We start from the raw sequence: 17,168 nt of genomic DNA, 5'->3' as shown, positions 1-17,168 counted from the left end.
TCCACTGGTGTTCTGCGGTCCTTCATAGACTGTACTAAATGGCTGCAAGAATGGTGCGTCTAATTCCTTATATACCTAGTGATGCTTAAGCAAATCCACCTTCAAGATGTCAACGATCGTCTTTCCGGCAGCAACAACCTCCTCGTCAAAGTATCTTCTACCAGTGAGCTGCAATGCAATTGGGGCGTTCTTGAACTGCTCAGGGTCATACTGATCGTGTTCAAGCTCCTCCAACTTGGTTCTAGCAGCTGGCTTGGGGTCCCATTTATCAAGCTTGGGGTCTTGGTAAAGACCGGTTTGGAAGGCCAATGTGGGGAAGTCAATAAGGTTGAAAAGAGTGGTGTAGGACCAAACGTAGGCGGTCTCTGGCTTGGGTGCGACATTGACGAACGCAGGCGAGATAAGCATGTCAATGTTGTTCTCGTTCAAGTAGTCGGTGTACTGTTGCTTCAACAAGTCTCTGTCAATGCTCATTTGGCGGTTCTCGGCAACACCAAACTCTCTAGAGCCCTCACCGTAGTTCAAACTCCATTTGGTCAACTTGCACAATGGCTCACCGGAGCCAGCCAAAAGCTTCCTTTGCTTGTAGTTACCATCAGCAGAGTACATCTTGTTGACAAGTTCGTATGCAAATTCGGTTCTGAGCGGCTTGTGCTCGATGACTTTAACACCAGCAGCCTTGAGCTTGTCAGCGACATGCTTCAAGCCTCTCAAGATTGGTGGGGTGGGGCTGACAATACCATCGTCGTAGGCAATGGCCACAGTCAAGTTCTCGGGCTTAGGCTTCTCGACCTTTCTCCATGGAATTGGAATCGTGGTGCAGTCAATGGTCCAAGGCTGGCCCTGGTTAACGTAGACATCCATCAACATGTCGATATCGTCAATGGATCTAGCCAAAGGACCTTGCACGGCAGGGACAGACTCTTGACCGCCAGCGGACGAGACGCCTCCAGCCTTGGAGAATCTGCTTGTCGTTGGACGCAAGCCCACGGATCCAGAGAAGGCAGCAGGGCCTCTGATACTGCCACCAATGTCGGAACCAATACCAATTGAGGAGCCACCAAAAGCAGTGATGGCACCTTCACCGGAAGAGGAGCCACCTGCAGTCAAAGAGACGTTGTAAGGGCACTTTGACCAGCCGATGAAGTTGTTGTTGCCGCACAAATGCATCAATGTCTGCGGCTGGTTTGTTCTGACATAAAACACAGCGCCCAACTTCTCCAAGATTTCGGCCGATGGGGCGTGTTTCTCGGGTATATTGACAATGTGAGACACGTAACCACCGTGCGTGATCTTGCCCTTGTAGTTCATCTGCTCCTTCAAGGAAATAGGCAAACCGTGCAAGGGACCCACAGTCTTGCCGTTTTTGGCGTAGTAGTCGTCCAAGTACTGGGCACGCTCCAATCCCTCGTCGGTGAAAAGCTCCAAAGCGCAGTTGGTCAATTGATGGGCGATGGTGGCTCTTTTGGCAAAAGCCTTGAAAACCTCCACTGCAGACCAAGCGCCTTTGGCAATCTGGTTGACAATTCTCGAGGAAGACGAGTCGGTGATTTCGAACTCCTTCTCGGTCAAGAGCTTCTCATCGTAAAGATACTGAAGAGCATTGAACTGCTCCTCGGCCAAGGCCTCAGCAGACTTTGGCACCTGGATCAGGTACTCTTTTTTGATGGCGTTCTCAAGATCAGAACGGTACTTCTCGAGCCTTGGCAAGAACTCCTTGGTGTACAACTCATTGTCTTCGTAGGTGTCGAGCGCGTCGGTAGTGAGGAAGTCTTTGTAGGAGACCATTTTGTGGGATGAAGAAGAAAGACTCAGGTTGGAGATCGGGACTTATAAGCACCGCGATAACGGTAGCGGCTAATCGGCTTTGCCTGCCTATTACGGAAGGTGAGGAAAATGTTGACTCGCTGCCGCGCTAACGCGGGGCCCTCAAAGAGGCACTAGCCGGGCATTGGAAGGCTCAATATTGGAGAAATATGAAAATGGCATTTTGAAAAGGTTGGAATGGCTCTGGTACTTATATAGTGTTTTGTGCACGACATATCAGAGCTGTCATCCTGTGTGCGCAGCGGCTGCAATTAGATAAGCTTGATAAGATGGAGTGGGCTGATGGGGCATTAGATGGATTGTGGGGGAAGTTGATTGAAGAATATCTGTTGATGAACGTTGATTTCGTTCGGGAACATTGTAGATGAGTATGGTGGGTGAATCCATAATTTTGTGTCCTGCGAAATGCTTGTACTGAGATAAGCTGTAGTGGTAGCCATAGACTGAATAGGAAGCATCCACGAGGCCATTGCATTAGTCATTTCTCCAAACTTTTAACTTCTCCGACGAGTCTATAACTTTATTGAAATTGCTCAGTCATCACGTTGCTCGCACGGTTGATTTCGGCTATGTCTGTCGACTTATCATGTCCAAAGGCACCTCTGGAAACGCGTTTTCACCATCAGTAAACCAAGCCCATCATAACCCTCGATCTAATCGACAGAGTCAGCGAGTTTTTGACTCAATCTGGCCAATCTCCCAAAGTAGCCCGCTGCTGAGCTTGTGGTCTAAATGGGGCTTAATTTGGTCTGACTGGCCATATTTCAAAACCATAAATTTTCACTTGGCAGCATTCTTGATACACAAAAGCTAAAAAAAGGCCGATTTAGGATACCTCGCTTATGCCATGCACTCAACACACCCTCAGCCCGCCTGGTCGGGCAAGACAAGCCACTTTGGCCAGTGAAAAAAATCCATCAATGAAAAGTTGTCAATGGGATTGAGAATTTGCAGCTAGTCAAGAAAAGCATCTCTCATTATTTTTCTATTCTCACGGCCTATCACATGTACAACCCGGAGCTGGGGATAGACCTTGCATGTCTCCGATCCTGGTAAGTATTGTCCCTTCAGGGCTACATAACAAGGGGCAAACTAAAATAGAGTCTTTTCTGGGATTCTGCAAGCTTTCATCATTTTTAATTTTCCGGGCAATCATTTGAGTTTTCCACAAAACCACATGTGGGCGGTTATCACAGAAACCACAGTTTTTTAATTCTCGCGCTTCCGTCCGTCCCTGCCCTTGGCGCCTGTGGCCTGTGAGACGTCATAAGGGTGAAAGTAAACAAGCCACATTAGGTCACATTTAGTACGACATGACTAGAGCTGGAAAATTTTTAGTGAAAAAAGGACAACAAGATTTGCATTTAGATTTTTTTTTTATTGGCAGATCTTCAAGGCGGGCCCTAATTAGGCTTGTTTTATCCTTGTTCTACGCTGTAGGAAGGGCTATCTTCGCGAAAAGAAAAAAAAAACAGGCATCTGAGGCGTCCACTGCAAAAAAAAATTACTATACAGCGCCGGGAGCCAGCAGGACCCTTTAGGTAGTGGAAACAAGAGGCGCATGCAGGATTTTGCAACCAGCCACCAAAAGCCACCACGATCGAGACACCCTTACAGCCGTGTTGATGAAAAATTGAGAGGCTCAAGCGATGGCAGCAAGGGATGAGGCAGTGTGGAAAAAAATGAATCCTTGCTCTCGCAACAAGGGATGCTCGAGGCGGAGGTGGAATGCTTCTAGAAGGTGCGTATTCTTTGCAATGGGGCGAGGCTGCCCTAGACAATGGCACATACAATCGAAGAAAAGCCGGAATTCCCATCAATGGAGGAATAAACTTTCTAGGTGCAGCTCAATGGGCTTACGAGATTCTAGCCAAATAATATGTATTGTGGTCCGAAGGGTCCATGGGGGCAAGGGGCCAGCCCTTGCGATGCAAAATAATAATGATATAGAAGTGGTGATAACGAAATAAGTAATTTTAGGGGGCTCAGGCCTTTCTTCGGGTCTTGGACAACCAGGCGTAGCCGACAAGACGATACCTCGCGGTGGTGAGGTTCCAGTTGGTGACAAGCTTGCGGACAAGATTGGGCAGCTTGAATTTGAAAGCAACCTCTGTGAGTGGAGCAGGCGTACGGATCCACCTTGGCTTGACGTACAGCCATAGCGTCTGCAAAGAGTAGAGGGCCAAGTCGACCAAGAACATGGCCACGAGGGGCACTGCCATCATCAAGGCGATGCCAGCAGAGGCTCTCAGCACAAAGTACTCTGCTCTGGAAACGTAGAAGCAGCTCTGTTGGCCCAACAAGGCCAGGCACATGGCGGTGCTGGGATGCATGGCGAATGGCAGAAAAATTGGGGGTTTCTGAAAATTGGATGTTTTCCAGAAACGAGGAAAATGAGTGTTTAAATACACCACGGACACAAGGATAGCCCGAGCTGCGGCCGGCAGAGATAGGGTACGCACAAGCGCCAGGCGCCGGATCTCCAGGGGTGAAGCGAGCAGAGCGAGCAGGACAACAATCCGATTGTTGCGCTGGGACAATAGGATGGGATGTTTTCAAAGAGGAATAGCACTACAAACAAAAAGTTTTTTTTTCTTCTTCTTCTTCTTTTTTAATGCTGCTGCTTTGCGGTTCAAACCAAAAGTGTGTTTTTGTCTTTTGTGGGCTCATCCCCCGTGTGTTTCATCAGCTCCCTAATTATCTGCGGCTTGCTGATCGAGATGGGCCTGCTGCAGCCGAGGATGAGGCTTCCTCGGTATGGCACTTTTAATGGCAAAACGGACCTCGTATCATTTCCTCTGCCTTGTCCTTTGTTTTCTGTCTAATTAGGACGCTTGAATGGCTTTGAACGGGCAAAATATCGCCATATCATCGCATCCATTGTGTGTGAGGTGCTCGCTGTCTGCCCAGTTTCGCAGCCACTGCGGCTCCAGCAACCCGAGTACGAGCAAGAAAGCTTCGTACACGAGGCCCCAAGAATAAGATTACAAATATAAAATCTAAGTACTTTTGCTATTATCAGTCCATTCGTGGTCACACACTGTTTTAACTACACATCGCTACCGCTCGATTGTGGTCATTTTTTCTTATGCTATTGTCTGGTGGGCAGATTCTGGCGCTTCAGCCGCCTGTACCGCGCATCCTCATTCCCGAGCCGGAACTTCTCGGGTGCCCAAGATCTGCGCAGGGATTCCTAATGGATCTTTTCTGTGCATTGGCTGCAAAGAACTGGGGGCCATGGAAATGGAGTAATTGGAGATACAATTGGTCTTAGGGTTTGCAATGCCCAAAACAGTTTTATGCTTATGGGGCATTGAATCATCGTGCGCTTCCGCGCACTGCGCTGCTGGTGAGGTTTCACTTTTTTTTTTATTTTTCACTGGCCTGAAAAGCGGGCGACAGGCAATGCGTGAAATTACGAACTACTGAAAACCGACATCCTGCTTCCCGAGGCACCGAGGAATATCCTGCGATGAGCTTGAAAAGGCCGTACGTGTGATAATGGGCAATTCCAGATGAAACACTATAAATCGGCTGGATTGTTAGCAGGCACTTTTCCAAGGTTAACGTGGTTGAGCCACAAAGTAAGCTTAATTTTCAGTTGAATAAGAAGAAACGGAGTGCCCCACCTGGGACATGGAGAGCACTCCCTAAGCGACATTCCAGCTTTTTTCAGCCCTCCCCTAACTCCCTATCCTAAATAGCCTACTTCCTCTACCAATTGAGCCGAGCCTGGAAATTAGACTTTACGGTGTGCTGTTTGCAGCGTCTGGCCCAGCGTGGCTTCATGGCTTCCCAGGGCCCCTGGCTCCAGTTATTATGGTCAATGGAAGCCACCATGCCCAGGCCTCGCACAAGGCCGATCTCCGAGATTTGCCAGTACTACTTCTGGGCAATGATCCAGAATTGGAAGCCCCGTGTAATAGGAGAGCAGGATCGGTAGATGGGCTGTACCCCAGAAGTTACGCACCACGAACGGCCCATGGGGTGGGTGGATTGATGAATACTCCGTAGAGTTGCATCTTTCTCCGTGGGGTCATTCAGGGGGTGGTGTAGGGCGCCCATGGTGGTTTTTTTTTTTTTATTTTTCATCGGGAAAAAATGATAATTAGACAGTCTCGTTATATTTTTCATCGGTTTTCGATGTAATCGGCCAATGGTGTCTGTGTGGTGCTCAATTGAACTACTGATGGTCGTAGGGAGGTTTGATTGAGTATCTCGAACATTGAACGGTGAGACGATTAAATAAACCGACCAGATTACCGTCACTATGGTGGTAGCGTGGGTTTAATTGGTGTCATCAGAGTTTCTGAGATGTCTCAGTGGGCACTCTCAATTGATGGTATCTTCTTTTCATCAAAGAACAATAATTCAGGGAGAGACTTCTTTTTCTTTTTTTGACTATTTCTTCATTCCTTCTATTTTCCGCCTCCACGGGTCCCGGATTGCTACTCAATTGTCCTAAAAGTACATTACAATTTTGTTTTACCTTTCTACAATTTTACAGTTGTGCCGCAAAACCGCCTGCGGGTCTCACTTTTTCCAATTTTCAGCACATATGCCAGATTTGAGAAAACTTCTCAGATACGGCAATTGTGCCGGAATACCACCTTCTCGATCGGCCTCCCTTCCATCCGACAATGTAGCCCCTTTCCAGAAAAACCGTTTGTTTCCTAAAACGCCTGATCCACATACTCGGAGTCCGAGTCCGCTGTGATTTCTCAATGTTCGAATGATCTCCGTCGATCTCTGTACTTCTTCCACAAAGCGCTAGGGTCTTTCTCGCAGTGGCTTTCCTGGACCCTGGCTGCGAATTGCACTGCTATACATTTTTTTTTTTTCTCCCGATCATTGTAGAAAAATTCCGAGAACGCCGAGAATTCAGTATATTGCTCAACGAAGTTTTTCACTACCCGAGCTGATTAAACTCTCTAAGAGTACCGCTCAAAGTCAAAGTTTCGCTTCGACTGAAAAATTCCAAATGCGCATAAGTGGCCGCCTTGGCACGGCGGGTTCCTAACCTGAGCAAATTGCTGAAACGTAACCCTATCTTTATTACCAGAGCTTTGGGGTATTCTGAGCAAATAAGAGCTATTTTATCGAGGCGATTTTGCCTGGCCTACCATTCGCTCTAGACCTCATTGTCTTTGTGGCTGGGCGTCTCGCTTATCAAAAGACGAGAGCTTCACCAGTCGCATGAGCGTTATTACTTACCACATTTGGCTGCAAAATGGCTCACCCTCACTCTTCGTCCAACGGCTAAATCACCATTTAAGATGAGGGCCTTTCCCCTTTTTTCCTCTGTACCATGCTTCGTCAAGCCTTGATTACGGCCGTGCCGCTCTTTTTAGCCACTCTCTTTTTGTTTTTCGTGGGCCTTTGGGAAGAGAAGTACGATAAAATATCCTACAAGGGCGTTGACCAGTACAGAATTAATGCCTGTGGAAACTTGCTAACGACCTACTACACGGGCTGTGGAGGCCATGGTCACGGAGGCCTGTTTGGCTGTTACTGTACCAACCCAGTTTTGCTTTCGAGCTTTTTGGGCTGTTTTGACCGCTATGGCTTGAGTGCCGATAAGACCGTTGATTTGGTCCACAAAGAGTGCAACGACCCTGAATTGACCAAAGCCATGCTTCACCGGTCCTTGGATACTTTCCACAAAGAGAGCGTTTTTGTTAACGTCACGGGCCGCTGGGACATAGGCCACTTGACCCACGCCCAGATGCTGGACCACACTGCCATGGGCAATGAGTCTGTGATTGTCGATTTCGGCACCTACTTCCCAGACTTGTTTGTGAGAATTTACACTGCCAGAATGGGCAACCACGACAAATCGCTTTTGTATTCCATTGGCGGCATTGCTTTCTGGATGGGCTTGTGCTTGATTGCAACCATTGCAAACTGGACTGTTCGTTTGGTACCTAGCTCAAGAAACCTCTTTGATGGAACATACTCCAGAGCATGGAGGAAATATGTGACGCTTCCAGCCTTGATTGATAGAAAGCGTAACCAGGAACAGAAGTGCTGGACGGTTTTCGATGGTCTCGTTCCCACCAGATTTGAATCCTTGGCCCTTTTTTCTTTCCTTGCATACACCTTCATCACACAGATTGTCCATATTTACTACGTTGACGACAATCCTTTCTGGGATGGCAACAGATCTTTGGCTTTCTACGTTGGTGACAGAACTGGTATCCCCAGTCTCATCTGGACCCTTTTACTTATAATCTTTGGCGGCAGAAGCAATATCTTACAATGGCTCACCGGGTGGAAATTCTCTACTTTCGTTGCGTACCACCGTTGGATTGCCAGAATCGTCGTTCTTCTTGCTGTTGCTCATTCCATCGCTTTTACATACAACGAGCACAGAAGAGGTACCTACCACACTTCGATTATACTGGACTTTCTCATATACGCTTGCATTGCAACCATCGCTGGCTGCCTCATGTGCTTCCAGGGTCTCTTATGGTTGAGAAGGAAAAGCTACGAAATCTTTTTGATCATTCACATCATTTTGGCTGCGCTCTGGATCATGGGATGCTGGGTCCATGTGGAGTGGTTCGGCTACACACCATTCATGATTGCTGCTGCCTGTCTTTGGGTCGCCGACCGTGTAATCAGATTTCTCAGAATGGGCTACTTTGGAACCCCCAAGGCAACGGTTCTGTTAATTGAGGGCGACACTCTCAGGGTGGTTGTTCCTAAATCTCCCACAATGAAGACTATCCCCGGTGGCCACTGCTGGGTATACTTTGGCTATGGTTTAGCATTCTGGCAAAATCACCCTTTCTGCTACATTGAGTCTCCTGATGGAAAAACCATGACTTTCATTTGCAAGGTCAAAGGAGGTCTCACCAAGAAAATTGGCGACCACCTTGAGAAGCTTCCCGAAAAGTCGTGCCAGATGAGGGTTGCAATTGAAGGCTGCTACGGCGAGACCTCTCCAGTATCCAGACACAGCAGCATTGTGTACTTGGCAGGTGGCCACGGCTTTCCAGGTGTATTTTCTGAGGCTTCTCATGAAGCGGCTAGATCGCCAGAAAAGCAAAGCATAAAGCTTCACTGGATCATCAAGGACCTCAAGGCCTTGCTGGTGGTTTGGAAAGAACTTCAGTTTTTGGCCACCACAAAAATCGAAACTACGATATATGTGACCAGACCAGAAAGCACCAGAGCAGAGTTGGCTTTCCTCAAGCAGGAGTCCTGTGAATCGTCCATCAATGAAAAGGAGGAGACGCTGGCACACGTCACGGCACTTTCATGTACATCCTCTTCAGAAAAAGAGAGCATAGAAGTGGACATGCTAATGCAAAAAGTCAAGGACTTCTTTCCTCACATCACATTCGTTCTGAAAAGACCATTGATAGACAACATTATCAGCAATGAGATCGAGGAGTCCACCGAAAGCGCAGCATTTATCACATGTGGCCACCCTGCCATGGTCGATGACGTAAGAGCTGGTGTCGTTTCCAGAATCGACACTACAGAAAAAAGAATCGATTTCTTTGAACAGTTGCAAGTGTGGACATAGCCGGTTCTGCCCCATGCATATTTTGCAGCCATTTTGTGCGCGTTACCCGCACCCGAGTACATAGAAAATTTGAAGACATCGCTTCTTCTCAAACTACAACTCAAGAGTATGTGAATGATGATTACCATTTTACCTTATCTACATTATCTGAGGCCTTCGGGCGAGGAATACAACGAATATCTGACTAACACATACAAGGCAGCAGAAGCTGAAAATTTTCACGGCAGAGGAGACAGTGGGGTTCAGCTAAGAGGAGGCTGAGGTGGGGAATAAGAGTAGCTCAAAAGCAGATTCATTGTTTTGGTTTTGAATCCACTTGGGTCTGCCGATTATGACTCACTACTTTCTCTTCAACTTCTCCTCCTCCACCTCCACCCCATCTATGATTCCAACAGAAGTGCATGTAGATTACGGCGGCATCAGTCATCGGATTGCTCAAGACAAGATCTCCTTCAGATCAAGCAGATTCTCTTTTTCAAAAGATATTCAAACGCGTCCTATTCCCTCTCTTGACCATGCCTGTTACTCGGTCAAAACGTACCATCAAGACTGAGGCCGTTTCGCCTTCCCCCACAAAAGTCACCAAGATCAAGAAGGAATCGGTTACCAGGTCTCCCAAGAAGCCCAAGAGAAACATTGAGGAGCTCTTCCAGGTAACCGAGGTGCCTGCTGATCTTCTGATTCCGCAAAGTTACGTTGATCACCATGTCGAGGACTTTGTCAAGGGTGTCAAATACATTATCTCCAAAGACCCCACATTGTACCCAGTGATCGTGCATTCTCCGTTCGAAGTGTTCGCTAAGAAGGAGGTTCCCGTGCTTCTGGATCAGGAGAAGATACACAATTACTGGTACGCGTTGATCAAGTCCGTGTTGGGTCAGCAAATCTCTGGCTCTGCTGCTAAGGCTATTGAGGTGAGATTCAACCAATTGCTTGAAGGCAATTGCAATCCGCAGGCGGTGTTGGATCATGATCCCGAGAAGCTCAGATCCGTTGGACTCCTGGGCCAAAAGCTCAAGTACATCACGCATATCAGCGAAGTTTTCAACACTCCAGGAACGAAACTTACAGACCCGCAGTTCTACAAGGACAGTACCAATGACGAGCTTGTGGAGGAGCTTACAAAACTAAAGGGTATCGGGGAGTGGCTGGCTAAGATGTTCTCTGTTTTCACCCTCAAGGAGCTTGATATTTTTGCCTATGATGATTTAGGAGTGGCACGAGGCGTCTCTCGATACTTGGCCAATCGACCCCAGCTTCTCCAGGAAGTGAAAGACGGGGTGCATGCTGTAGAGGTGCTCAAAGCGGGACTCAAGAAGAAAGGCAAGTTCATGACGCCTAGTTCCAAGAGAGACTGGACACCGCTCCATGACGAGTATGTCAAGTTCCTCGGGCTCATGTACGCACCCTACCAGCTGGTGTTCATGCTTATAATGTGGCGCTTGGCAGCTACAAACGTTGAGGTTTTGGAGAATGTTCGTTAGTCAGAGCCATAGAGACACTGCCAAAAAGGCAGCGAGAACGTTGGACGTTTCGATGATCGATCCTGCGGACTCACCACCAATGGAAATGTGCTTTTGGTCCGTTTGCTGCCGGCGAATCAGCGTGAGCTCCTTTTCAATGGTATCGTAGCCGTAATCAAGCTGAGGACGGCGAAGAAAAGCGAGTTGTCTCTCGGTGAAGCCCTTGTGCTCGATAAGATAGGCGATAAAATGGTCAATGTCCAAGTCCACCACCGGCGGCTGTTTCACCTTTTTCGGTTTCTTCTGCTTCGGCTCGAACTCTTCACGCAGCAGCTCGACCAAGTGCCTTGTGAAAGAGGAAAGGTCGTTTTCGTTGGACAAGCGGTTGCCGTAGTTTGTGATTTTGGTCCGCCTGGGTTTCGCCTCCACCTGCAAAGAGTGGATTTCGGGCTCCTTGGAGTAGAACAGAAGGTAATCCTTGATCCAGGCCGAGGAGGCCACAGCAGCCGAGACAGGCGGGATAGGCTGAGACAGAGACTGGGGCAGAGAAGGAGCAGGAGAGAGCTTGATTTTAGAGTCGGGTCCATTGCGGGCAATACTGACCAGAGAGGACAAAACAGCCCCCCAGGCTAGTGCCGTGGACACGAGATGGTGGAGTAGCATGGTTGTTGCAAAAACAAGTGGGTGCAAAAACAAGTGGTTGCAAAACAGGTGGTGCAAATGCAGAGTGTGAGAGGTGCAAATGGGCATGAGGCAGGGCCCAATTGGGGGTGCTGGAAAGGGTACAGCTGCAAGGCTGATGCGACTCAATGGAGCAATGTCTGGTGCAGTTTATCGAACATCTGGTTTAGAGAACTGAAGGAGGGCTTTGTGCAAACGTGTGTTGACGTTTGTAAGCCCGTTGGTATTTACCTTTTTGCGAAGGAGCCAGGTTCCATTGTTCTTGGATCGTGGGATTTTCCCGCTTTGTGGATAGTGCTCGCCTCGCTTCGCAGGTGCTGTGCAGAAAGGGGCAGCGCGGCAACTGAGACAACGGATTTGGCAGTGGCCGGGCTGAAAGCAGCAAGAACGCGGTGACAGATGCACGGCGGCCACCCCTGAGTCGAAATCAAGGAAGGCTGGCTTTGGCAGGTGCAAGACTGAGTTTGGGGCCATACACGAGAAAACAACAACGGAGAAGAAAAAGCCAATTCGTATCAGGGTTTCCATGGACGGCGCAAACAAAGACATTCCTTGCGGTGGGCTGCTGGTTGACAGGGCGCGGGCCGAGCAGGTTTAGACCGCAGGCGACGATCGTCGCAGCTAGTGTGCCCAGCCACGCCGAAACAGGACAGGCAACGCAGGAAAAAGGACGAGAGAAAAACAGTTCCAGCGAGGAATGCGAGCTTTAGAGAGCAGCCTTTATTTTTCGTTATCACCCGAACGCTCACGCTCCCGCTCACGCTCGTCTATTCGGTCCGGCGGCTGAGGGTTTTCGGTCCACAGCTTGCGGTCGCACTGCGCCAGCAATGTTTTGTTTCGGCAGTGCATGCTGCTCCCCGGGCAAACCGCGAGTGAGACAAGCTACCAGCACAAAATTGACTTTGGAGGGGGTTGGTTTTTCAAAAAAAAAGCAAAAACCGCCAGAACCTTCACACGCAAGCAGGCAAATCGCAGCACGCCGGGTGGTGGGAGCTCTTGGCGCGAGCAATCCTCTTTCTCGCCCGCACTGCACTGCCGGGCAAAAATAGACTCGCCTGGTGTGCCCATCGGCTTAGGCGAGATGCTTCGGGAGTCGCAACGGACCACCACCGCCTGGCCCAACTCACGTAGACTAACCGCCAAAACAGAGGATCCAAAACATCGCCATTCCCCCAAACCAAACCAAAAAGTAAATACCGTAACCCAGACACGCTGTTTGTTGTGCCCAAACCTTAGTGTGCCATCGCCTGGTGCCTGGCGGAATCTGGTGGTTGCAAAATCCCTGTCTGTCTCATCCTGCGCACTTGCTTGGCCCCACGCCTTCTCAGCCTACTCTCAACTGCATTTTACCAACCACTGTTTTCCAGGCCACCTGGGTCCATTCGCTTTACGACACCGCCGTTGTGCTTCTTTCCTCCACCTTTCTTTCTGGGATTCTGCTTTAGTCCCCACACACTGCCAACGTCCTCCATCGCCATAACCTCCACCGCCAAATCCACACCTTCCACCGCCATCTCCCTCCACCGTCACCTGAGCAGCTCTTGCTACTCGCCTTTCCTTCCATCACCACTTCCCCTTCCATACTCGCCACCGGCTCGGTCCATGTGCTGATGCATCGCTCCGGCTCCTTTTCATCCAACCCGTCCCTGTCACACCCCAGGCTAGCCCGCCTGGCCAACACCGACGACCTTTTTGCGGTCGACGACCGTGTGGCCAGGAAACCGAAACACGACCCACAGGGGCCCTTTTACTTCCCCAACGGCGAGGTTTTTCGCCCCAGAAACGCCCCCCTGCGCCGCCATAGACCTCCCAAGATCCACCCTGAAACCCATGGTCCTCCACCGCCTCATGGCCCCCAACCGCCTGCGCAGCCTGTTTACCAGCCGTCGCATCAACCTGCTTACCAGGGCCACCAAGGCTACGGTCAGCCTGCTCACGGCCCGCTGCAGCTTCCGGTGAACACCTGCGGATTGTCCAATTTCAGCGTTCCAGGCAGCCCTAGCGTAGGACCAGGAGGGTTCCCCAACGCTGGCTTCGCTCGCCAGGCTCCAAGATCAAACTCGCTAGCATCAAACTCCTCCGCCAAATCGGTCACCTCCACGGCAACTTCCACGGCGGCTTCAGCGTACATGACACGCCTGCACTCGTTCCACAACTTGAAGGCCAAAACCCGCTCGGACTTGACCCAGCTGCTTCGCAACGCTAGAGTCGATACCAATATCAACATTGCTAGCCTAGCTCCGCTGGCCAATCCTCCTCCCCAGGCTTCCCGCTCCTTGACCCCGGCGTACCCTTATACGGTGCCTGTGGTCCACTCTCGCTCCCACCTGCTTTCCAACAACAAGTACCCGGAAAACTCATCCAACATTGTCAAATCCGAACTGTCCTTGTACCTGGACCGCGGCCGCCACAGCGCTCTGTCCGACTCGAAAAACTCCAGCTTGTCCAGCTACAACCTCAACCGCTCCAGCTCCACGACGCCACAAACCCTGGTCACGTCCGAGCAGCAAGAAAGAGATGCTAGCGAGGATTACAAAGACAAGGAGAGAGAATTTAAAGATGAGACACCGCTCCCCACATGCCTGTCGCTAGAATCGATAAGCGAGGGTGCCACGAAAACGTCGACGTACATAGCGGACTCGTGCCGGAACCCAGAAGCGTCTCTGGAGTCGTCTCTGGTTCATTCTTCCACGTCTTTTGCCAGTGCTGAAGACGGAGATGAAGCATCTGACAAAGGACAATCGAGTGTGCATGAGGCGCATTCTGCCAACGGATTCTCAGCCCCAAACTCACCGACAGCTCAGACCAACACTTCTTTTCCCACAGACGCAAAAGAGTCCACCCCTGAGACCCAGCAATCTGAGTTCATGTCTGAAACCAAGGCGGTTGACCCAGCTCTGCCCGTATCGACCCACTCTGCCGCGGATCGAACCGTGTTTACCAGCGACAAGGAGTCCGCCAAAAATGCCTCTCCTACAACGTCTCCAGAAGGCTCTCCCAAAGATTTCCCCAAAGTGTCCTACAAGCCATACAAATCGATGCTACTAGACGACCAAAACGCGTCGGAATCGCCGGATTCGTCTGGTCTAAAACACCAGCCGTCTGTTCAAGACCTGGCGGTCACAATCTCCCAAAACACCAACACTTCGAACGAAACATTGGCCAAGACGCGACCAAAACCTGCCAATATTGATACTAAGAGAGCGCAGAATTTAGACGAGGAGGTATTCACGCCGTGCAGCGAGTATAGCTTTGCTGCAGGCGAGGAAAAACTCATATGCAAGCAAGATCTCCAAGACCAAGAGGATGAGCATTTTATGGACGCCTACACTGACGAAACGAAACCTAGTATTAAGCGAGATGCCAGTATTAGCAACATTCTTGACGCCTACTCGGAGGAGCCAGTGCATGAAAGCGTATCCAAATCGGATTCGCACGATGCGCAGGACCCGCAGGAGCCTCAGGAACCACTCCAGGAGAGCATCCAGGCGAGCGTTCCCGAAACGGTAATTGAGAAACAAGAGGAGGCCAACGCTCCCCACTGTTCTGAGAAACCCCAGCCGACGCAACCGGCTGAACATTCTGTTTTGACACCCGAACCTGTGCCTGAAAAATCTCTCCCTGAGGCTTCGTCCAATGATGACACTTTGTATCATGAGTCGCCCGAAATAGACGCTTCTGCCCTGGAAAGCGACACTGATACATGCAAGGACCAGAACTCACACATGGGTCATCAAGTTGTTGATGAGCATAAAGATGAGCCTGTCGTCGATACTGAAGATGTTCTGGAGCTGACCCCTATCAAGCCAGTCTTGGCCGAAGAAGCTTCTGAGCCCGAGCAAGATGCACCCGATGTCACTGAACCAGTCAGGGATGTTACTGAGCCTGTCAAGGATACTGAGCCTGTCAAGGATACTGAAGCTGTCAAGGATGTCACTGAAGCTGTCAAGGATGTCACTGAACCTGTCAAGGATGTCACTGAACCTGTCAAGGATGTCACTGAACCAGTCAAGGATGTCACTGAACCAGTCAAGGATGTCACTGAACCAGTCAAGGATGGCGAAGAAACAGTAATAGACGCACCAAAAGCTGAAGAGGAGCCTGTCACCGCCCCTCAAGAGTCGACGTCGGAGGAAGGTGAAAATCTTGAGGTCAGCAGGCTGCCTGAGGATGGTCATCTGGAGGCCACTGCACCTATAGCAGAGGTCACCAAGAAACCACCTCCTTCAGCTTTAGGTGACTCACCCCTTAGAAAGCTCGTTGCCAAGGAGCTGGAAAACAGGACTGAGAAGTCAGACAATTCCTTGATTAAGAATCGCCTTTCCATGCTCAATGTCGTTAACGTCGATTTCGATAAATCCTTGCCAACCACTCCTGACAATATGAAATTCACCGTCAACATGCCTGACAGCGTGTCGCCCAAGAAGCTGATTTCTCCACAAAAGCCTCCCATGCAACGCAACAACAGCATGAGTAAGTCGTTCTCCATCAATAATTTCAAAAAGGTTTTTGGCCGTTTTGGAAATGACAGTTCTGTGAAGGACTCTTCTGAGCTGATACTGTCAAGGAAAGAGTCGTTTGGAAGCAAGCTTCTAAAGAAGAAGACGTCATTCTCGTCTGAAAGCGAGCCATACTCCCATGCTAATCTGTCATTTTCATCACTCTCCACGCAGAAGAAAGGGAAGCGGAAGTTTTTCAAAACTCTCAAGTTCATCCCTGGCAACAATGTCAAGGAGGAGATAACTTCGCCAGTCTACAGTGTGAGATCTAAGGTTCCATCACCCACTCTTGAAACCTTCTCCGAGGAAACCGCCCCTGTCAATCTTTATAGACTTCCAGACTTCGAAACAGAGGATGATGGATTCCTGGACTTATTGTTGAAATTTGATGAGGTGGAGAAGAAAGCAGAGCTTGAAGACGAGCAAATGAGGAACCAACCCAAGGCGAACGCCTTTTTTATGAGAGACGATGAATTAACGAAGGCACAGATCGCCGATCAACAGAGGAATGACAATCATAACTCAGATGAATCTCTTCCAGAGAAATACGACGAAGCCAATAAGGACAACGCAGAAGAGAATGAGGAAATTGATTCTCAGCTGAATAGCCCCGACATACCCTGGTCCCCAGGATATGATGACTATGCATCAGGCTTTATCACCCCTGAAACTGACGACGGTCCCAAGAGGGTGCAATCCTTGAAGCTCAACAAAACTCAATTGCAAGACATGTTGGACAAGAAAGCTCACAGTAACCACTTCATTAAACACGTCAGACAAATGCAGGACATGGATCTGGTAGAGATTATTGTGGAAGCTTTCAACCCCAACGAGAAGAAGGAAGATGAGCTTGAGGAGCCAAAGGAAATGAATTCCATCTTAAAGGACTCGACAATCAACAATGGCCCATCATCGAAGGCGGTCAAGTTCTCAAGTAAGGTGTCCATCAGCGAAACGTACCCTTCATACGTATACAGAAGGTACAACAAGTCTGTGACGCAGTACTATCTTACTGAGACCGGTGAGGTGAACAAGATCAAGAATGAGTTGAATGCCTACAAGTGTTACGAGATGTTGGTACACGAGAAGTCGCAAAACAATACCCAATTCTTCTATTAGAAGACGCATTTTACATAATCCCACTTAATTCATTTCTTCATCATG

At 49.4% G+C, this 17,168-nt stretch overlaps 6 protein-coding genes across 6 annotated transcripts; 3 read left to right on the top strand and 3 right to left on the bottom strand.

Annotated features, from left to right (window-relative positions):
• Positions 1 to 75: 75 nt before the first annotated feature.
• Positions 76 to 1,788, bottom strand: C7M61_001394 (uncharacterized protein; the record flags this gene model as incomplete). Its single annotated transcript, XM_024856805.1, has 1 exon — positions 76 to 1,788. One exon carries the CDS (start codon positions 1,786 to 1,788, stop codon positions 76 to 78), a length of 1,713 nt encoding a protein of 570 aa, XP_024714685.1.
• A 2,024-nt stretch (positions 1,789 to 3,812) lies between these two features.
• On the bottom strand, positions 3,813 to 4,142 carry C7M61_001393 (uncharacterized protein; the record flags this gene model as incomplete). Its single annotated transcript, XM_024856804.1, has 1 exon — positions 3,813 to 4,142. One exon carries the CDS (start codon positions 4,140 to 4,142, stop codon positions 3,813 to 3,815), a length of 330 nt encoding a protein of 109 aa, XP_024714684.1.
• A 2,993-nt stretch (positions 4,143 to 7,135) lies between these two features.
• Positions 7,136 to 9,361, top strand: C7M61_001392 (ferric reductase family protein; the record flags this gene model as incomplete). The annotated part of the gene is made up of 1 exon (XM_024856803.1): positions 7,136 to 9,361. One exon carries the CDS (start codon positions 7,136 to 7,138, stop codon positions 9,359 to 9,361), a length of 2,226 nt encoding a protein of 741 aa, XP_024714683.1.
• A 515-nt stretch (positions 9,362 to 9,876) lies between these two features.
• C7M61_001391 (DNA-3-methyladenine glycosylase II) lies at positions 9,877 to 10,795 on the top strand (the record flags this gene model as incomplete). The annotated part of the gene is made up of 2 exons (XM_024856802.1): positions 9,877 to 10,745; positions 10,777 to 10,795. The coding sequence occupies 2 exons, from the start codon at positions 9,877 to 9,879 to the stop codon at positions 10,793 to 10,795; spliced, it is 888 nt and encodes a 295-aa protein (XP_024714682.1).
• A 50-nt stretch (positions 10,796 to 10,845) lies between these two features.
• PGA46 (Pga46p) lies at positions 10,846 to 11,487 on the bottom strand (the record flags this gene model as incomplete). The annotated part of the gene is made up of 1 exon (XM_024856801.1): positions 10,846 to 11,487. One exon carries the CDS (start codon positions 11,485 to 11,487, stop codon positions 10,846 to 10,848), a length of 642 nt encoding a protein of 213 aa, XP_024714681.1.
• Positions 11,488 to 13,115: 1,628 nt separating this feature from the next.
• C7M61_001389 (uncharacterized protein) lies at positions 13,116 to 17,123 on the top strand (the record flags this gene model as incomplete). The annotated part of the gene is made up of 1 exon (XM_024856800.1): positions 13,116 to 17,123. One exon carries the CDS (start codon positions 13,116 to 13,118, stop codon positions 17,121 to 17,123), a length of 4,008 nt encoding a protein of 1,335 aa, XP_024714680.1.
• Between the last annotated feature and the right edge of the window lie 45 nt (positions 17,124 to 17,168).

The sequence above is a fragment of the Candidozyma pseudohaemuli genome (assembly GCF_003013735.1).
Source record: "Candidozyma pseudohaemuli strain B12108 chromosome Unknown scaffold00002, whole genome shotgun sequence".
Lineage (NCBI taxonomy): Eukaryota > Fungi > Ascomycota > Pichiomycetes > Serinales > Metschnikowiaceae > Candidozyma > Candidozyma pseudohaemuli.
The sequence above is the reverse complement of the archived record's forward strand: the minus strand, read 5'-3'. Positions and strand labels throughout refer to the sequence as shown.